The sequence below is a fragment of the Leiobunum rupestre genome, chromosome 5 (assembly GCF_980474605.1).
Source record: "Leiobunum rupestre chromosome 5, qqLeiRupe1.1.hap1, whole genome shotgun sequence".
Classification (NCBI taxonomy): Eukaryota; Metazoa; Arthropoda; class Arachnida; order Opiliones; family Sclerosomatidae; genus Leiobunum; species Leiobunum rupestre.
In genome coordinates, this window is record NC_143388.1 from 27,036,236 (window position 1) to 27,059,806 (window position 23,571).

Consider the following 23,571-nt stretch of genomic DNA (forward strand, 5'->3'; position numbering starts at 1 on the left):
TTGGTCTTAACCAACTTGTTAAAAGGGGAAAATAAAATCACGTGACTACCTTTTCACAGTCAACTTCGATTCCGTGACTCGTATAAATAGTTGGCCGTGTGACGTTAAAAGAAAAAAAATTATTCTTTCCAGCTAGGAGCAACACAAGGAGAACGCAGCTAGCCTTTAAACACGCTAACGAAGGGTTATGTACGAATTTCATTGGACGAGCCTTTACGCTGAACATTTTACGGGCGGGGGGGGGGGGACCCTTCCGACGGCAGCAGGCGCTAAAGCGTCTATCCAATGAAAAACGTACACAAGAAAATCCACGACTTTTGACGGGTTGCGTTCTCCTTGTGTGGGGTGTTGTGTTTGTTGCTCCTAGCTTCCAGATACTGCAGACAGCTAATTAACTTACACTTTTCGATTACAAAATGTTTTTAATAATAATAATAATAAATAGATAATTTAGACGAATCGATTAAAATTTAAACCACCATTAAAAAACTAAAACGAATAATAGTTCGTATTTCTTAAGATAGATGGCGCTGCAGTTCTCCACAAAGTCACGTGGCTACCATCTTTTCAGCCCCCCCCCCCCCCTGGACTTTATAGTTTCGCCTATTGTAATGTAACTTTGATATCTTTGTTCATGTTGGCAAGAATCCTTAAAGCCTATATGGGTTTATATTTTATAACTTGTGGTTATGGCCACCGGTAAAACAGAGTAACATAATTACCTGGACGAGTAGAGCACCGTGCCATCTTGCGTGAGTCGGACGAACTTATTGGGCGTGGTGATGGAATGCAAGGAAGAATGTTTACCGTTGTAGAAATAAGTGTCGGGTTTCCAGATCTTCTCCAACATGGATATGGACAAGGACATGGTGGGCATGGTCCCTTGGAAGGACAATCTCTTGTCCATCCACGACTGACGGAAGTAGCAATCCATTGAATAGGACTGGAAACAATGATAAAGCTTTATTGTTATAATTGTAAAAACAAGCAGATTCCATTCCGTTCAAATATTGGTCATTACCGTCCATTCCCATTCCATTTCACTTAAATTTCATCATTCCCGCCCATTCAAATTCCATTTTACATAAATTTTATCATTCCCGTCCATTCCCATTCCATTTCACATAAATTTCATCATTTCCGCCATATTTCACATCAATTTTATCATTCCCATTCCATTTGACATATATTTTATCATTCCTATTCCATTTCACAAAAATTTCATCATTTCCGCCCTATTTCACATATATTTTATCATTTCCATCCATTCCCATCCCATTTGACATATATTTTATCATTTCCATCCATTCCCATTCCATTTGACATATATTTTATCATTTCCATCCATTCCCATTCCATTTGACATATATTTTATCATTTCCATCCATTCCCATTCCATTTGACATATATTTTATCATTTCCATCCATTCCCATTCCATTTGACATATATTTTATCATTTCCATCCATTCCCATTCCATTTGACATATATTTTATCATTTCCATCCATTCCCATTCCATTTGACATATATTTTATCATTTCCATCCATTCCCATTCCATTTGACATATATTTTATCATTTCCATCCATTCCCATTCCATTTGACATATATTTTATCATTTCCATCCATTCCCATTCCATTTGACATATATTTTATCATTTCCATCCATTCCCATTCCATTTGACATATATTTTATCATTTCCATCCATTCCCATTCCATTTGACATATATTTTATCATTCCCATTCCATTTCATAAAAATTGCATCATTCCCATCCATTCCCATTCAATTTCATATAAATTGCATCATTCCCATCCATTCCCATTATATTTCATATAAATTGCATCATTCCCATCCATTCCCATTCTATTTCATATAAATTGCATCATTCCCATCCATTCCCATTCTATTTCATATAAATTGCATCATTCCCATCCATTCCCATTCTATTTCACATAAATTGCATCATTCCCATCCATTCCCATTCTATTTCATATAAATTGCATCATTCCCATCCATTCCCATTCTATTTCATATAAATTGCATCATTCCCATCCATTTCATACCATTCCAGAAATTGCATTCCCGATTCAAAGTATCGCGTCTCGAGGGTAAATCCATTCCTGAACTGAAAAATATCTTTTCCATCCATTCCCGAACTGAAAAATATCTTTTCCATCCATTCCCGAACTGAAAAATACCTTTTCCATCCATTCCCGAACTGAAAAATACCTTTTCCATCCATTCCCGAACTGAAAATACCTTTTCCATCCATTCCCGAACTGAAAAATACCTTTTCCATCCATTCCCGAACTGAAAAATACCTTTTCCATCCATTCCCGAACTGAAAAATACCTTTTCTATCCATTCCCTAACCGAAAACAAGATACGAATCTGATCCCATTTTCTATTAAAAAACAGTTTAAACGCCGCTAATAGAAACACCCTGTACACTTATAGGCATAGTTATTTCGATTTATCTTCTCTTATTTTTTCAATTTCAGTTAAATAAACAAAAGCCAAACGAATATCTGTTTAAAATAAACAACAAAAACGGAATGAAGAGTACTCGAGCGTAAAAACAGTTTCCGATTGGAGCAATCGTCTTCTAAAACTAACATTTCAATTCTCTTGTCCGTTTTACAAAAAATAAAAGCGCAACGAATAATGTATTCTTATTGAAATAACCGTGGAATGTTTTTTTTTCCACTTCTTCAATTCTTCTGGGCTGAAAAGAAGTTGATATCTCGGTAAAGACCGATTGTACCCCCTTTCGGGCCTTTCGTCGGAGTCGCATTTCTGTCTACACTTCAATGATTTAAACCCCTTCTATTGTCCGACAGTGAATTATTGAAAAGATTCGAAAAAGAGCCGCTATCACTCTTTAATAAAAGCGAAATTTTCACTTTCACGCTTTGCCCTAAAAATACCGCTTTATCTTAAAAGTCAAAAGTGCACGTAATTTATAAGTAAATTAAATAAGAGTTTAACTCAAGAACATCCGGGTTATATTTAATTTAAGTTTTATTTGTAGACTAAATGACCTAGGGCTAATTTGAATAAATTAGCAAATTAAGAAAAAAATTAATAAATTAATAATGGATATAATAAGAATAACTGATGAACATCCAGATTATATTTAATTTTATTTGCAGACTAAATGACCTAGTGCTAATTTGAATAAATTAGCAAATAAAGAAAAAAATTAATAAATTAATAATGGATATAATAATAATAACTGAAGAACATCCAGATTATATTTAATTTTATTTGCAGACTAAATGATCTAGGGCTAATTTGAATAAATTAGCAAATTAAGAAAAAAATTAATAAATTAATTATGGATATAATAAGAATAACTGATGAACATCCAGATTATATTTAATTTTATTTGCAGACTAAATGACCTAGTGCTAATTTGAATAAATTAGCAAATAAAGAAAAAAATTAATAAATTAATAATGGATATAATAATAATAACTGAAGAACATCCAGATTATATTTAATTTTATTTGCAGACTAAATGATCTAGGGCTAATTTGAATAAATTAGCAAATTAAGAAAAAAATTAATAAATTAATTATGGATATAATAAGAATAACTGATGAACATCCAGATTATATTTAATTTTATTTGCAGACTAAATGACCTAGTGCTAATTTGAATAAATTAACAAATTAAGATTTTAAATAAAAATTTAATAGATATAACAAGAATAGTTAAAGAACATCCAGGTTATATTTAATTTAAGTTTTATTTGTAGACTAAATGATCTAGGGCTAATTTTAATAAATTAGAAAATTAAGAAAAAAATTAATAAATTAATTATGGATATAATAAGAATAACTGATGAACATCCAGATTATATTTAATTTTATTTGCAGACTAAATGACCTAGTGCTAATTTGAATAAATTAACAAATTAAGATTTTAAATAAATAATTAATAGATATATTAAGAATAGCTCAAGATCATCTAGGTTATAATTTATTTAAGTTTTATTTGTAAACTAAATGACTTAGGGGTAATTTGAAATAATTAAAAAATTTATATATTTTTTATAAATTAATAATGGATTTAATAAGAATAAATCAAGAACATTCAGGTTATATTTAATTTAAGTTTTATTTATAGACAAAATAACCTAGTGCTAATTTCAATAAATTAACAAATTAAGAAAAAAATTTATAAATTAATAATGAATATATACATTAACTATATATCTGTATTAATTATATAGAACATTTTATTAATTTATATATATTTTAATTGGTTATGTAATGTTTTCATCATACACAAATGACATTTTGATCATAATGATAATCCACCTGGTTTAGGTCGTAAACTGCAATCTGAGATATTTGATGTCAAAACCATATAAATCTATGGAAATAGAATTTGTGATATTTCAAATAATTTTCCATATAAATATTAAAATTATTTGGTAGATCCATGGATAAATATAAAATTAAAATTAAAATGTGTTTATTTTAAATAAATATTATTTTAGCTCGAGATAATACTTTAGTGTGGCACCGGAAAATATAAATATATTGAAATTAATTCAAATTTGAACCGAGGAAACAAGCGGATATTTATAAAAGTATGTTTGTTTATTTTAAATAAACATACTTTTATAAATATCAACGTGTTTCCTTAGTTTAAATTTGAATTTATTTCAAAATATTTATATTTTTCCGTGCTATAGTATTACCTGATTATTAAGAAGAAGATACTTCGTTAAATTTGCATATTTCACTAAAATCAATTATATTTACAATTAGACTAAGTCATTGTAAATATAATTGATTTTAAGTAAATATGCAGATTAAACGAAGTATCTAATTTTTTATAAACGTTATCAGCATATTGAACTTACAAAACCTACCTAAGTCATAATATTACCTCGAGCTAAAATTATATTTTAATAGTTAAAAGAGTGCGATTGGTGTTACACTACAATATGGAACTGACAAACTTAAGTGAAATATAGCTATAGGCTTATGGTATTACGTTATCATAGTCGTACGACCTTCAAATGAAACCCCCTCCTCTTCGGCTTCGTTTATAAATTAAAACCACTCCTTATTCAATAATATTATTTCCCCCCAAATAAAAGAAATACTGACAACCAAGTTTTTCAAACCTGATTAGGAGAAAGGTCCTTCTACAAATCGAGTTACACTCAAAAACGCGTAAACAGGGATAGAAAAAAAGGAGGAAAAAGCTACATTGGTGAAAAATCGAGCTGGTTGAAGATGAGAATCCCGCGCCAAGATAGTACCGCAAACGTTATCGCGTAAAACCTTAAAAAAAAAGCGACACCCCAAAGACTAGCGGCATTATTTCCAAGTTTAAAAGATTAGATGCTGAAAAAAAAATGTCTCCGGGAAAAGACTAGAGATTTGTAAAGGGCTTTCTAACAAAAATAAAATATAAACGTTCGGAAGACGAGAAATAAACAAGTTGGAAATGCGGGCTACCGTAGCGCCCCCTTGCCACTGGGGATGTAAACGTCAGCGAAATTTCGAATCAGAAATGGAGGGAGCCTTCTATGATTTATAACTGTACTTATTTCTCGATAAAGAACGGGAGCTTCCCCGTATTTTACGCAAAAGGACTCCTCCAGGAGGACTCAAATATATATATACCTTTAAAGAGGGAACGCCGTTGTTGGGTCTGCTTTAAAACATTATGACAGCCAACGCTAAGCCTCGTATATATAAAGGGTTGAAAATTCAGTCCGCTATAGTTCGGTTGTCACTATTCGCCGTGCTGAAATTGTGGTTACGAATATATTTCACGAAGTTTCATTTTTGGATTGCAGTTTTATTGAACCCGTAGTATTATTTTGGTATACACCAACGAGTAATGACATAGAGAGAGAATTGGTAACCGGGTACATAACTATAAACGAAACTCTTATAACGGTAGAATCGTAAACATCGTTTCGAAATTCGGAGAAAGGTTTAGCCTAATTTTGGCCTACTGGCGCCTGTAGAAGTGTTATGCACGCAATACTTTTGTGTACAGGGATAAGTTAATTTACAGCGTTTTGTAGATGCTATCTCAGTTCCTTAAAATTAGCCAAGAACTAATTTACGTCAGGAGGAACCTGGGACTACAGGTTATAGCTCCGGTGTTAAGCTACCATACCAGAGCCCCACCCCATTTCAGGCTCCATCATGATTGTAGGTTTATAGCGCCATCTCGAAAAAGGAATACGAAACAATATTCATTAGTATTATATAATATTAATTATTCACGATAAATATACTATTTTTATGAAAACGTTTAATATTATTACGTAATATATTAATTACATTTAATTCATTTTGCTTAATTTTGTTTTTTATTTTATGTAATGTAATTTTAATCATTATTAATTAATAAAAGGTACTCATTTTAGATTTAACATAATCGTAACAGTATTTTGAAAAGATACATTTAGAAGTAAAATCATGGAATTTGTGTGGCGGTCAATAGATGGCGGTAAAAATAAACCAAAAGTAGAACTACATGGAAATGAAAACTGAGCTGGTTCCAAGATTCCTCTTCCGTAAATCGGTTCTTGTTTTAACCACAGACTTAGAAATGCTTCACAACGACATCCCGGATGGAAAGATTTTGTTCCTGAAATGACTCACCACTAGATGGCGCCAGGTGTTATAAAATACGGTGGTGAGCCATATTCTTCTGATTTTAAGCCGTTACAATAATTGAAAGTGGAGTGGCGAAGTGGTTAGCACTTTCGCCTCGCAGCAAGAGGAGGGTGGAATTCTATTAATTTATTTAATATTTAAATTTTTATTAATTAAATTGTTTAAATAATTAAATTTTTATTAATTAAATTGTTTAAATAATTAAATTTTTATTAATGATATTGTTTAAATAATTAAATTTTTATTAATTAAATTGTTTAAATAATTAAATTTTTATTAATGATATTGTTTAAATAATGAAATTTTTATTAATTAAATTGTTTAAATAATTAAATTTTTATTAATTTTATTGTTTAAATAATTAAATTTTTAATAATTAAATTGTTTAAATAATGAAATTTTTATTAATTAAATTGTTTAAATAATTAAATTTTTATTAATTAAATTGTTTAAATAGTTAAATTTTTATTAATAATATTGTTTAAATAATTAAATTTTTATTAATGATATTGTTTAAATAATTAAATTTTTATTAATGATATTGTTTAAATAATTAAATTTTTATTAATGATATTGTTTAAATAATTAAATTTTTATTAATTAAATTGTTTAAATATTTAAATTTTTATTAATTATATTGTTTAAATAATTAAATTTTTATTAATTAAATTGTTTAAATAATTAAATTTTTATTAATTAAATTGTTTAAATAATTAAATTGTTTAAATAATTAAATACAATAATTTGGTCCGTTAAATATCAACGAAAATGACAAAGAAGTTCTTGATAGGGGGCTTTTTATCACGCAGTGCCTACTCGCGAAAAAATCCGGGTTGGGCTACTGGTTTGCAACGTTTCATCAATCGGCGAATTTAATATATGGACTGGTTTCAGGCTTCTAAAGATTCAGAATGTGTAACCGTCTTTGAAAATATGGTTAAAGGGGTTTTCCACCTAGTTCTTCGGTTTACCCTTGTTATAAAAACTCGTAGAGGCTAACGGTAATAGTAAGTTTAGGGCGCTGTTGGCTCGCGTGTCTTGAAGAGCTTTCCACCACCCTCCTGTACACGCATTGTAACCCGGTGCCTTGGGTATTAGCCTAGCTGATGATTATTATTATTAAAGGAAAATGAATTTACATAATTTGGATTTTTAACGGTATGTACTAATTTTTAAAATTAGATTTTCCAGTGGTAATTAAGTATTAATTAGCTATTCTATGCTTAAAACTCTTTGAAATATTGCACTATCTCATGGCAACTCTAAACAATATATTAAGCCTTTTTTAAAAAAAATCAACAGAACTTCACGTTATCAGAGTTTTCTTGAAAATCCGCTGGTTGCGCTGCCGTTCGCCCCAGTAACCCACTTCCAGGGGAGTCGTTGCCTACGTTATTATAAAGGCTTGTACACGAAAGATTTATTAAATTAATTTTTCTGACATTTTAGTTCGAAAATTTTAATCACTAGTTTCTCTCGTACCTAAACATCGTTGCCTGGGAAACAGACAGATTTCAACTTTCAAGAGCCAAAACCCACAAAAAATATGGATTTTAAAATGCAAATTGTTGAGTTATAAAAACATTTAATGTAATTTTATTTTTTAGCTTCTTTAAAAAGGTTTAAATACAATAATTTAAGGAAAAGAATAATCTGGACACATTTTATTAATTTCAATGGTTTTAATATAAATTGTTATTTTGTCTCAATGGTGAAGTTTAAGCCTAAGTTTTTAAATTAATATTAATTATGGTTTAGTTAAGTTAGTTAGTTAGTTAGTTAGTTAGTGTTTAACTCCCCCCCCCTTTTGGCTATGGACTTTTCTACCTTTTCTCGAAGTTTAACTCCATTATAGTCCAAAGGTGGTTTTACATAAGTGTGACACTTCTTATGTATCACATGCAAAAGTTTTACTGAGACACTGTGACACAAGACAGACTGCATTACGGGCTTCGTCACCGTTTTGCGTCCGTTTGCTAACGCGTCACAAATTGCCTTTGACAGCGCCTCGCTAGGAGGAGATTTACTTCTTGTGATGACGTCACTCCGTTACTAGCTTTCAGTAAAATATTCCCCAAAGTGACAAACTTATGGAACAATATTATAGACTTATGCTTTAACTTATCGTATATTTCATTATCCACCAATATTACCAATTCGGCTTTCCGTTGCTACGCAACGCGTTTTGAAATTTTTAATGTTTAGTGTTAGCTTCTCTTTTCGGTTTAGTCGCAAATAGGGCGAAACCCCTCTACCGCTGTAAATTCTGGCTATTTTAATTTAAACTTTTTAAATCGTTTTTGACTCAAGATCTATTTGGTGCGGGTTTCGCGTTTTAATTTTGTCCTCGAAGACCTAATTGTTCCGAGTATTTTGTAAGTTTTATCATTGCTATAAATTGGTTAGTGTTTAGCTTTTTTTGCTTCCTTTTAATTATGGACTTTTCCACCTTTTCGAGTAATTTAACCGCATTTTAGTCCATAGGTTGTTTTTATTAACTTTAATCCAACGATAAACAGATTTGAAGAGCATAACACGAGATCCAAAAATAGCCAGAAAACGCTTATAAATAGAGACAATAAAAGTTTAGCCGTTATACCGAACAAACTCTTACAAGGAAAAAACCGCGACCAAAAGAAATCCATTAGACTCGAGATCCGGTATCAGCAAAAACAAAGGCCATTTATATAACTCGTCTGAGCCACACAAAAAAAGAAATTGAAATTGGTATTTACCCTAAAGTCAAAGTCTGGAATTTAGAAAAAGAGGGGGTTTCCCCGTAGTTTAATTTTTATATTTCACTTATTAAAAATAAGTTTAATCATAAGCCTATCATAGCTTAAGTAAAGGTCTAGCATAGAGCTCCATGTTTACGGCATTGTCCTGGAGAGAAGAAAATGAAGGTACGACGAAAGTTCAGTAGCGACATCTTCTTTTTCCAAATTTCTACATCTGAAATATTCTCTAATTGGTAGAGCAGCCATCCAAAACACCTTTAAATCTCACATTTGAAATTGATTTGATGCACTACGTAATAGTGCCATCTATCGGTGACCAAAATTAGTATTTGGAATATATTTTCTAGATGTGCTACGTAATAGTGCCATCTATCGGTGACCAAAATTAGTATTTGGAATATATTTTCTAGATGCGCTACGTAATAGTGCCATCTATCGGTGACAGAAACGCAACTCTAATTTCTAATAGCCAGTTTTAGGTTCTGATGAATCATTTTGCAAAGATAAGTGTTAATTTTAAGTTTTTAAGCGATAAAATAGCGCATAAACCTTGGCTACGGTGCTAAGGGCTCGCGGGGGAAATTTATCCCGCGTGGTTCTAAGTTTAAAAACATTCGCTCACGGCTTGCGCGCATTCATAATGCATTTCGCGAAATTCATTTCAGAAATACATAGTTGAGGACGTAGCCACTAGGAGGTGCATATTTTGAATACCTACCTCTTAATAACGGGTATGTGATCGTCCAAAATTTGGCCTAGACCTTTGCTTATGGGGACTCTATGATAGGCTTATTGTTAAATATCTTCTACCTCTCAAAACTGTTAACATCTTATTTCATAAAGCAGAATTATAAAAAAAAGCTACGGTAGCGGCTGTTAGTATCAAAATTCCAACCGGTTCCACTCAATGATGGGTTCCGATGTACGAACGATAGCGGTGGCTTAACTCCGTCCATCGGACTTTCATTAATTAAGACGAAGATGAGCTATTTTTGGTGGAGTTTTTGAGGGCGTTCGTTTCGCTCTCGCACGTCCCACTTCACGCCGGAGAAAATCGAGGGATGATGGATGAGAAGATCGGCCGTAATTTTTTACGGGTGATCGAATTTGAGAGTCGATTTAAACCGCAGAGACAGACCAAGGCCCGAGCCGAGGCTTAACCCATTGTGGGCCGACGCGAAAAAGAATGCGATTAAAAAGTGAAAGATATATGCGGGGGATCACCTCTCTAGCGAGAATAATTTTTAATACTCGCCACTCTCTCGACGATATCCGACGTTTTCGGAAAGGGGGGCCCACGAAAAAAGAGGTGCATTACGGGAGTGAAATGTTCCAGTTAGGCTACCACATTTTTTATTTTTCATACTTGTCGAAACATTTTATTTTTGCACCTTTTTACAAAGAGCCCCTTTTACGGTTTTTGTCCCGGTTAAAGAAAAAAGAATCGCGCTAAAAAGTGTTTTGCTATTTTTCGAGATAAATTTCAGATGGATCAAGTTTTTCTGAACTAAGACGTGAGTCATTGCTTTTATTCCAAACTTGAAGAAAAGTTGTAATGTAAAGTCTATGAGCCCAATTTTCAGGGTTCCAACGTGATATTTAACAGGTGGTTAACAACGTTATGATATAAAATTGGAAAAGTGGTAAATAATGGTAAATATCGTTATGATATATAATTGGAAAAGTGGTAAATAATGGTCAATAACTTTAAGATATAAAATTGGAAAGTGGTAAATAATGGTATTTATTGTTATGATATAAAATTGGAAAAGTGGTAAATAATGTGGTAAATAATGGTAATTATTGTTAAGATATAAAATTGGAAAGTGGTTAATAATTGTAAATATCTTTATGATATAAAATTGGAAAATGGTAAATAACTTTATGATATAAAATTGGAAAATGGTAAATGACTTTATAGTATAAAATTGGAAAATGGTAAATAACTTTATGATATAAAATTGGAAAATGGTAAATAACTTTATGATATAAAATTGGAAAATGGTAAATAAATTTATGATATAAAATTGGAAAATGGTAAATATCTTTATAATATAAAATTTGAAAATGGTAAATAACTTTATGATATAAAATTGGAAAATGGTAAATAACTTTATGATATAAAATTGGAAAATGGTAAATAATGTGGTAAATAATGGTAATTATTGTTGTGATATAAAATTGGAAAAGTGGTAAATAATGGTAGATAATGGTAAATAATATATTCCCATTAATTATACAGTATTTAAAACTTAAACCTACATTTATGGAGATAAAACCTTTAAGATTTAGAACAGACTTGTAGAGTAATGAAAATAAAGTTTAAGATCTTCTAAAGTTGATATATTTATAAAGTTTTTTTTAAAGTATTTTCTTTATTTCACTATTATCATACAATATATCAAATATTTGACATTATTTGCCATTATTTACAACTATTTACGACTATATTTATTATTTGCAATTTAATGAATGAATTTTAAGATACAATTTAATTAAATATAGCTCTTAACGCCACACTAACAATATTAGCGTATAAATTCGGTGGCGCCATCAATTGCCCGTTAAGGTAAACTTTTAATGTACCTTAAAAATATAACTATTCCTAATAATTCGTAAATTATTTAAAATTATAACTAACTGTTAATTTAATAAGTCCTTCGAAGCTCACATTCGTAATAATGTGTTAAATATTTAATTTTTAAACTAGAATATAATTTTAGAAGCAACTTCAAAGTTTAAAGAAACTGAAAACATAGTCAAATAAATACATTCTTGATAATAAAGAAGATAGCGTACTTAATTAACTGTGTGGTAACCATAGATATATGAAAAAGCATAGATACCTTACGCGGCAAACGGGCCCGTGGGAAGAACAAGGAAGAGACAGCTAGCAGAAGACCCATATTTTCGTAATAGTGCCATCTATCGGTGACCTAAACTAGTATTTGGAAAATATTTTCTGATGCGCTACGTAATAGTGCCATCTATGGTGACCAAAATTAGTATTTGGAAAATATTTTCTAGATGCGCTACGTAATAGTGCCATCTATCGGTGACTAAACTAGTATTTGGAAAATATTTTCTGATGCGCTACGTAATAGTGCCATCTATGGTGACCAAAATTAGTATTTGGAAAATATTTTCTAGATGCGCTACGTAATAGTGCCATCTATCGGTGACCAAAACTAGTATTTGGAAAATATTTTCAGGGTTCGCTACGTAATAGTGCCATCTATCGGTGACTAAACTAGTATTTGGAAAATATTTTCTGATGCGCTACCTAATAGTGCCATCTATGGTGACCAAAATTAGTATTTGGAAAATATTTTCTAGATGCGCTACGTAATAGTGCCATCTATCGGTGACCAAAACTAGTATTTGGAAAATATTTTCAGGGTTCGCTACGTAATAGTGCCATCTATCGGTGACCACAATTGGTATTTGGAAAATATTTTCAGGGTGCGCTACGTAATAGTGCCATCTATCGGTGACCACAATTGGTATTTGGAAAATATTTTCTGGATGCGCTACGTAATAGTGCCATCTATTGGTGACCAAAATTAGTATTTGAAAAATATTTTCTGGATGCGCTACGTAATAGTGCCATCTATCGGTGACCACAATTAGTATTTGTAAACAAAACGTGGTAGATTAGGCCTAATAATGTTGATAGCCCTAGAGTAACGTGGAGTTGAAGTCACGTGTAAATATTTTTGCTTTTAGTTGAAAGATGGCGCTATAACGTAGTGCATCCAGAAAATACGCGTTGTCTGCTAGCTGTCACTTCCGTATCAGTCCCTCGTAGAATTGTGGATCTATACTATTTCATATATCTATGGTGGTTACTGTCCTGAGCAACAAACGAATTGTACTTACCATGTCTCCGTCTGATATGGGTCCCATACTGCGAACTTCGATATCGATATAGACAACCGTCGGTCCATCTTCAACAAACAAAAATAGTCAACCATTAAATGACATTCCCGCAATTTAACATTGTTAAAAGAATATAGATTACCCAGGGGGCAATTTTAAGCGCATTTACATAAGAAACCATCCCTGGAGCCTTTAAAATCCCAAAAAGTAAACTAATAAAATGGAGTGAGCCGCATTTATTCATTGATATTGGAAATCAATGGGTACAAACTTTTCTTTAATAAAGGATAAAAACTGTGCCGGGTGCTCAGCCGTCGGTCGCTACTTCATAACGTAAAATTAGAACGTAAGTTTTCTTAAAATAAAATTGAGTTTGCTTAAGAAAGAACGACTCGGGGCAATAACCCAAATTTTAAATCCAAGGATTTTCCCAAGTAATTTAGGTCATACAACGGATCTTTTTGAAATATATAATATATAATATATATCTTAAAAAATTAGTATAAGTAATGGTAGTCGCTTGAAACACGTACCTTCGCTGGCCAGTGGCGTAGACAAGGGGAGGGTTTCCATGTACAAACCCCCCCATTGGGTGTAACTTTGGCTGTACTAAAATTTAATCCCCTTCTCGACCCCTCTGAGGTATTTTTATATTTATTTTCTTCCCTACACATTTAACCTTAAAATTTTAAAATTTATTATTATTATTATGTATTATTTATTTATTGCAGTAATCTGCAACAAAAAATAAAATAATAATAATAATAAATTTTAAAATTTTAATGTTAAATGTGTAGGGAAGAAAATAAATATAAATATGGATACCTTTGTGGGCAAAATTCGATCAAAGATTTTGTGTTAAAAATTGGAGGAGCAGTGGAATGTGATTTGAAAGGCGGAATGACGTCATTCTGTTGTTCACAGGTATATTTTTTAATACTTTAAATGAATTTGACATATTAATCAACAATAAAAATAATATATGTCCCTTTAAGGCTGCACATTTAACGAGCTCTAAACTGTTTTTTTTCAGTTCGAAGAACTGTTTTTGTTATAATATTTTTAGCATTTTACAGAAATTTTGAACCGTAATGCGGTGTAACAATTGTAGATGGTTTATCAATTATTCCACACGATATGACGGGAAATACGCAACATTTGAAGTTTTTTTCATCAATTTTGTAAGGCTGAGTGAATAACCGAATTATTTGGTCGAATATCGGGACGAATAACCGTCTCGATATTCGCTTCACACCTCTTTTGGTATATGATCGAATATCGAATAACATTTCTATTATTCTGTCTTTATTATTCGGTAAATATTCATCGAATATTCGGAAAATATACTCTTATTTACGGCTATGAAATCGGCCTGCGCCACCTTATAGCTGGCCATGGGGAGGGTGAAGCCAAAACCTGTTTTGGGTAAAAGAAATTTCTATGGTAGAGCTAAAGGTCAATTATATAAAAAAAGAACGGACGTCAGTTGGCTCTCAGCAGATACTTTTTTTGTGTGTACAGATAGTTTCAGTTTTTTATTTACGTCATAGGTCACCTATGACCTTATTATATAATTCAGTTCTACCATTTAGATATTAAAATTTAAATTATTTCAACTATTAAACCTGTTATTCGACTAATATTTGGTACTATATTCGCGAATATTCAGGCATATTATTCGACGAAAATTCGGTAAGTTAGTATTTGCATTAAGCCTAACTATTCGGTATTTGGTTCGAATACTACTAATCGTCTCGGTTTTCGATTAGAAAAGGTTTGGGTATTCGATATTCGTCAAGATAGGCTAAAAGTGCTATACGCAGTGATAGTTTTAGTTTTTTATTTACGTCATAGATCCCCTATGACGTCATTATATAATTAAGTTCTACCATTTAGATAATAAAATTTAAAATATTCGGACTATTAAACCTGTTATTTGAATAATATTTGGGCCTTTATCCGACGAATATTTGGGCATATAATTCGCAAAAATTTGGGCCTATTATTCGGGCATATAATTCGACAAAAATTCGGGCCTATTATTCGACGAATATTCGATAAGGCAGTATTTGCATTAAGCCTAACTATTCGGTATTTGGTTCGAAAACTACTATTCGTCTCGTTATTCGATTAGAAAAGGTTTGGGTATTCAATATTCGTCAAGATAGGCTAAAAGTGCTATTCGCCCAGCCTAAATTTTTAGGATGGATCCTTGATGGATTCTTCTCTCGTTAAAGAAATATTATAAACTCATGCTATTACAATCCTATTTTTCGAACAATTATTTTTCAATTCATTATTGATGAACGAAAACGGACAATTTTCAATTTCATCCATATCGAGAGTTTTCGCGGTACGTTGTGGATTTTTTTATTTATTCAACGTTCAAAAGTTTCGTGGTACGTCCAGCGTCAGGGTAACCCTACACTGCCGTTCATATTTCGCGTACACTCAAAGTTGTAAGGCGTAAAAACGAGGACGCAAAACTTTTAATTATCGGTGTAAAACGGGGCCGAAGAAGAGCTTCGAAATCGATGATTCGAAGGCGGGGAAGAAATCCATTAGAGCAGCATCTCCCGAGTTGTTGGCCAAGAAAAAGAAAACGCTTCTAGTAAGCCGCTAACAAGGAAGCGCTTCTTCCCCTTTTACACCCCCACGTATCTCTCCACTCTCCCCCTCTCGCGAATAAATTTGACTAGAGGAAGAAGCTGTAGCAGACGCCGCGCCGAAACGCGCAAACTTGCTTCGCTAAGAAGCTGACACGAGCTGGAAAACCCTAATACTTATAACCATTATCGAGACTGTCTCCCTAAACGCTTCGCTTAGTTAAATCGAAAGTCCCGAAGCTGAGAAAACGGCAGCAAAAAAGCACCACGCTTGCCAAAACTTCGATCCGACGCGTATTTTGGGTACAATTTAGCCGAGGCTTATTTTCGGGCCTCGGCTCGCTTTTGTTTCGGGGGGTGGACAACATGGGGAGGAGGGCGGGGCGGAGAAAGAGTTGTATATTTTTCGCGACACCTGAACCACGCCATCTGTTACCGGATCGGGCGTTAAAGGAAAACTGAAATAGGTTTTTATGGTAAGGAAGCGAGGTACAAGGGGCTCACTTATATCGCATTCACTACCCCCCCCCCTTTTTTTAAAGACACGCGTTGAGAAGCTTTGGCAATGGGCATAGAAAAATATATGACGTGTCAAGACTGAGCTTATTAAAATGTGGACGAAAAAATATATTGCCTTGCCTTTGATTGGCAGTTTGATAGCTTTCATAAGAATTTGATTTCTTTTTATGTGCTTCATTCTGAATGTTTTTGTCGGACTTCGGCCTAAGCAATTTTTACAATTGATAATTCCAAGCATGTATTTATCTATGCTTATAATACACAATAATGTATTTATTTATGCTTATAATACACAATAATGTATTTACGTATGCTTAGCATAAACAATAATGTATTTATTTATGCTTAGCATAAACAATAATGTATTTATTTATGCTTAGCATAAACAATAATGTATTTATTTATGCTTAGCATAAAAGATAATGTATTTATTTATGCTTAGCATAAACGATAATGTATTTATTTATGCTTAGCATAAACAAGCATGTATTATTAATACTTAGCATAAACAAGCATGTATTATTAATACTTAGCATAAACAAGCATGTATTATTAATACTTAGCATAAAAAGCATGTATTATTAATACTTAGCATAAACAATAATGTACTTAGTTAGGCTTAGTATAACAGCATTTATTATTTATGCTTAGTATAAACAAGTATGTAACAATTATTTTTTTTGCATAAACAAGCATTTGTTATATATGCTTAGCATAAACAAGCATGTATTATAACTGCTTAGCATAAACAAGCATGTATTATAACTGCTTAGCATAAACAAGCATGTATTTGTTTATGCTTAGTATGCACATTAATGTATTTATCTATGCGTAGCATAAACAAGCACGTATTTATTTATTTATGCTTAGCATGCACAGTAATGTATTTATTTATTTATGTATTTATGCTTAGCATGTACATTAATGTATGTATTTATTTAAGCTTAGCATGTGCAATAATGTATGTATTTATTTATTTATGCTTAGCATTTACATTAATGTATGCATTTATTTATGCTTAGCATGTATATTAATGTATGCATTTATTTAAGCTTAGCATGTGCAATAATGTATGTATTTATTTAATCTTAGCATGTGCAATAATGTATGTATTTATTTATTTATGCTTAGCATTTACATTAATGTATGCATTTATTTATGCTTAGCATGTACATTAATGTATGTATTTATTTAAGCTTAGCATGTGCAATAATGTATTTATTTATTTATTTATTTATTTATGCTTAGCATGTACATTAATGTATGCATTTATTTATGCTTAGCATGTACATTAATGTATGCATTTATTTATGCTTAGCATGTACATTAATGTATGCATTTATTTATGCTTAGCATGTACATTAATGTATGTATTTATTTAATCTTAGCACGTGTAATAATGTATGTATTTATTTAATCTTAGCATGTGCAATAATGTATGTATTTATTTATTTATGCTTAGCATTTACATTAATGTATGCATTTATTTATGCTTAGCATGTACATTAATGTATGCATTTATTTATGCTTAGCATGTACATTAATGTATGCATTTATTTATGCTTAGCATGTACATTAATGTATGTATTTATTTAATCTTAGCATGTGCAATAATGTATGTATTTATTTATTTATGCTTAGCATTTACATTAATGTATGCATTTATTTATGCTTAGCATGTACATTAATGTATGCATTTATTTATGCTTAGCATGCACATAAATGTATTTATTTATTTAATCTTAGCATGTGCAATAATGTATGTATTTATTTATGCTTAGCATTTACATTAATGTATGCATTTATTTATGCTTAGCATGTACATTAATGTATGTATTTATTTAAGCTTAGCATGTGCAATAATGTATTTATTTATTTATTTATTTATTTATGCTTAGCATGTACATTAATGTATGCATTTATTTATGCTTAGCATGTACATTAATGTATGTATTTATTTAATCTTAGCATGTACATTAATGTATGTATTTATTTAATCTTAGCATGTGCAATAATGTATGTATTTATTTATTTATGCTTAGCATGTACATTAATGTATGCATTTATTTATGCTTAGCATGTGCAATAATGTATTTATTTATTTATTTATTTATTTATGCTTAGCATGCACATTAATGTATGCATTTATTTATGCTTAGCATGTACATTAATGTATGCATTTATTTATGCTTAGCAGGTACATTAATGTATGCATTTATTTATGCTTAGCATGTACATTAATGTATGCATTTATTTATGCTTAGCATGTACATTAATGTATGTATTTATTTAATCTTAGCATGTGCAATAATGTATGTATTTATTTATTTATGCTTAGCATTTACATTAATGTATGCATTTATTTATGCTTAGCATGTACATTAATGTATGTATTTATTTAAGCTTAGCATGTGCAATAATGTATTTATTTATTTATTTATTTATTTATGCTTAGCATGTACATTAATGTATGCATTTATTTATGCTTAGCATGTACATTAATGTATGTATTTATTTAATCTTAGCATGTACATTAATGTATGTATTTATTTAATCTTAGCATGTGCAATAATGTATGTATTTATTTATTTATGCTTAGCATGTACATTAATGTATGCATTTATTTATGCTTAGCATGTACATTAATGTATGTATTTATTTAATCTTAGCATGTGCAATAATGTATGTATTTATTTATTTATGCTTAGCATTTACATTAATGTATGCATTTATTTATGCTTAGCATGTACATTAATGTATGCATTTATTTATGCTTAGCATGTACATTAATGTATGTATTTATTTAATCTTAGCATGTGCAATAATGTATGTATTTATTTATTTATGCTTAGCATTTACATTAATGTATGCATTTATTTATGCTTAGCATGTACATTAATGTATGCATTTATTTATGCTTAGCATGCACATAAATGTATTTATTTATGCTTAGCATGCACATTATTGTATTTATTTATGCCTTTTATTTATCTTTTCGATTTACCAAATAATTTGAAAAAATAGAAACACATTTAAAACAAAAATAGATCTTGTAGTAGTATCGGTACTTTTATAATAATTAGAAACAGAGAAATCCCAGAAACGTTTCATCGCCTGAGGGAAAGACAAACGCTTATCTCCTGATTGCCTGCGGTGATTATGCAGATACCAGCAAATTATATATATGTATATTCCAAGTCTATATATTTAGACTTGGAATGTATAAGGCTCTAATGATTTCCATAGAAATAGGTGGGGTTTATATCTTGGATCACGCTGTGTTACATTAAACTAGGTGCGTATTAGTATTTAAACCTTGCCTCGAGTAATAGTTTCTTTCTGTCTAAATACTTTATACCATGCAGAATTAACAGGCCCGTATAGGGGGGGGTGCCCGGGGATGCTCAGCGCCCCCAAATGAATACTTGATCATCCCCAACCCAACCGACCCGACCCGAAAGAAAATTCGATTACTCAACTACAAAAAGATATGATCTAAAATATTAGTATATTAATCAAAAAGGAGAGCTACATCACAATTTAATTTCAGTAAATATTTCAAACGTTTTTACTATAGTTTTGAAAAATGTTGTTTCGCTCGTTTCACTGCATTAAAAGTTTAAATATTTCAATTTTAAGAAAACCAAAATGAAGCCCGTTTCGGTATTTTTACTAATTTCAAGAGTGGGAGTTAAAAATTACGATTTCTAGTATCAAGGCATTGGTGCCTTCCGAGTTTTGGCGGCTAGTTAAGGGCCTGAGAATTTGGCCACAGTTTCGTACAGGCATTGATAAATTCTTAAAGGTCTTTAGTCTGTGATTTAGTGCCGTTGTGGTAAGCATTTGTTTTTTTTTCAGGATTCAGGTTTCAGTAGAAAGGTGCATGTGCTCAGTTAGGGTCTCGTATTTTCTTCCAAGAATATACTCATGGAACTTGGTAATTCCCAGATAAGTATGAAAGTATCTTATTCAAATTAGCTGTAGTTCTGCTCAGGTTTGCTTAGCTCATCAGCTTCAACGTGTTACCAAACAGTGACGTCACTTCATAGTAACGCATCTCAGGCCAGAGTAATAGGCGCTTAAATAAAACATCTTCCCAGAAATTTCCAAGAAATAATATTTCCGACAGCCAGGACTCATAAGTTATTATTTATATAGTGCTTGTTGAAATATTAGAAAGCTGGAAACTTTCTCGAACGTAACATCGGTGTTTTGCAAAGCCTTAACATGCCAAAAAAAGTTACCTGGTTAAAAGGAAACACTTGTTACATACCGTACTGCAAAAATAATATGTTTACTTCTAAAGGAATGAGTTTTCACCTTTTTCCGAAAGATAATATTATACGAAATGAATTAACTCTGCCTCCATGAGAAGCTTTAAAATTGCCCGGTATTATAAAAATATTACATATAATTTTCATAATTTATACCATAAGAGGATGATAATAATAATAATATTATCTTCTTATACTTAGTTTTAGTAACATTATATATTTTACCTTAAAATATATTATCGGAAATTAACATTAGTATGCTCCTTATACACGTGAGCCGACGCATTTCTTATCTGACGCAAAATTCTCATGAGGGCAAAAACGCGTCTCCAATTGGCTTAAATATGACTTTTTGGCGAGCCATTCTAACCGTTTAACCGACCGACCGGAAATATTCCTTCCCAGATGAATTTGGAGAGGGGAGTAAAAACCGAGTATCTTTTATTGAAGCGTCCATTGGCCGAACGGAAATCTGTAAAGAGCTTTTGCGTTTTTATTACCACTACAATTCTTGATATTTCATTAATTTCGATTTGAATTTAGGTGTGCTGGTAGGGCTGTGTGAGTATTCGTATATCATCGAGTACTCGCTTCTTTTTTAGGTCGATTACCGAGTTACAAAAAATTGCATAGTCTGGTATCCGATTACTCGAATAAAATGAGTATTTGTTTTTTCTATCCTCGTTGCTTCAAGGTTCAAAGAGAGTTTTTTACAACTTTTTGGGGGGCAATAAATGGTACCTACAAAGTTGTGGAAACTGGGTTTCATTTAAATTAAAAGAATATTTTTCAGCACTGAAAGTTACTTTAAACTCCCTTTAAATTTAATTTCATAATTTCTTGAATAAAAACAGCCCCTAATCAAGTATTCAATAACCCGACTCGTTAAAATATTATTCGTTGTTTTTTTAGTTATTCGACTCGAATAAGAGAAAATTCCTCCTTTTTAAGTTCTCGATTACTCGACTCTACTTCAATATTACTCGACTCGAATACTCGATGAAATAAAATGTGATACTCGATAACCGACTCGATTAACTAAAACCACTAATCGCTGGACATCAAGTTTAGCATTACGTTGAGCACCGTCGAGGTTAGAGTAGAGCTCGTTCATTCTGTCGTCATGAATTGGAAACATAATGAGAGTAACTGATTTGTTTGGTTTGTGTGCAATGTCAGCTCATTTTGATAAGTATTTGACATAGTATTTTAACAAATTTGCACACCTTTCGCTAACCCATGTTACACAAAGAATTGTTGAGTTGGAAAATGATAATTATCAGTATTGGTTTTTAAACACTATAAATATATTATGACGTGTCACGTAAGCCCGACATAAAACATTGAAGTTGTTCAATATTCGACTCCGAAATACAAACGGGAAAAGTAAAATGTTCAAACTTCTAGAGTGCCCTGCTTAACCTCTCTAATTATATTTAATATTATTATGAATTAATAATAATAATAATAATTAGATAATTAAATAATAATGAAAATAATAATCTTAGATACCAGAGGGTGTTTTCTTAAGAAATAAGGTTCTCGTTGTATTATTATATTATAATATTAATTTTATAATTATTATATTATAATATTTATTTTATAATTATTATATTATAATATTAATTTTATAATTATTGTATTATAATATTTATTTTATAATTATTATATTATAATATTTATTTTATAATTATTATATTATAATATTTATTTTATAATTATTATATTATAATATTAATTTTATAATTATATTACAATATTTATTTTATAATTATATTATAATATTTATTTTATAATTATATTATAATATTTATTTTATAATTATATTATAATATTTATTTTATAATTATATTATAATATTTATTTTATAATTATATTATAATATTTATTTTATAATTATATTATAATATTTATTTTATAATTATATTATAATATTTATTTTATAATTATTATATTATAATATACGTTGTATAAAAAGACAAGAAAATTAATTTGGGAAAAATAACTCGACTAGACTAAAAATAAAATTAATAATTATCTCTGATTTTAGCGCAAAACTATCAGCATGAGTTGCATCTTGGACGAATAATTAATGGACTCGAAACCTAAGCAAAATCCCCGGTTCCAAAATTTGCATCACCCGTCAGCGCTTCTACCGAGAGAATCGCGAATTATTTATATCCAAATACAAAACACGTGCGTAAAAATGTCAGATGACCCGCATTTCGTCGTCTGCTCCGCTGTATTTAGTAGAAGTTAGGCTTTTGGAATTTTAATAGACTTTAGATTATTCAGTAATAATTGTATTGGAATATTTAAATAGGAAGTTAACTTTAATGTTTTTGCATGTATAGTCTTTGTGAAGATTTAAATAGATAAATAAATTTGATAGTGCCTAGTCAAAATGGAAATAAAAGTGTAAGCATAGACCATGATGTAAGCTTTGACGACAGTGACGAGCTAAGAACGCTAGGCCTAACATCGTCCGGTTATATTGGGCACGTGTTTAGTATTGGGATAGAAATCCTTCCAATACTTGACACTACGGCGCTACAAGCGGCGCTGCCGTAAAAGCACCAAGCGCGCCATCTGGTTTCGGGTCCACTAATTATTCGTCCAAGGTTTCATCCAATTTTGGTCTATTTCAGCAGAGTTTTCAGATTTTTATTTCTTCTCTGACGATAAAAGACCGAAAATTCTAGATATTGTGAACCAGGCTTTGAAAATGTAGTAAAGCTTCATATTTAAAATATTAACTAAGTTCTCCTCTCTCATTCGGATTTAATTCACGCTAATCCAAGTTGAATTTCGTGAAAATAAAACGAGTTCTTTATAAATGGGTTAAAAATAGGAACGGAATCTCTTTTCTATTCCGTATATGTACATTTTTTGAA

At 30.9% G+C, this 23,571-nt stretch overlaps 1 protein-coding gene across 2 annotated transcripts in view; it reads right to left on the reverse strand.

The window, feature by feature from the left end:
• LOC149944020 (gamma-aminobutyric acid receptor alpha-like) overlaps positions 1-23,571 on the reverse strand; it is a 117,397-nt gene that overhangs the window by 23,106 nt on the left and 70,720 nt on the right. For both annotated transcript variants that reach the window (XM_090174845.1, XM_090174846.1), the window contains 2 exons: positions 13,279-13,346; positions 723-943 (listed from right to left, as the gene is read on the reverse strand). In XM_090174845.1, coding sequence (XP_090030971.1) covers positions 723-943; positions 13,279-13,346 — 289 coding nt within the window. The remainder of the gene's footprint in view (positions 1-722; positions 944-13,278; positions 13,347-23,571) is intronic.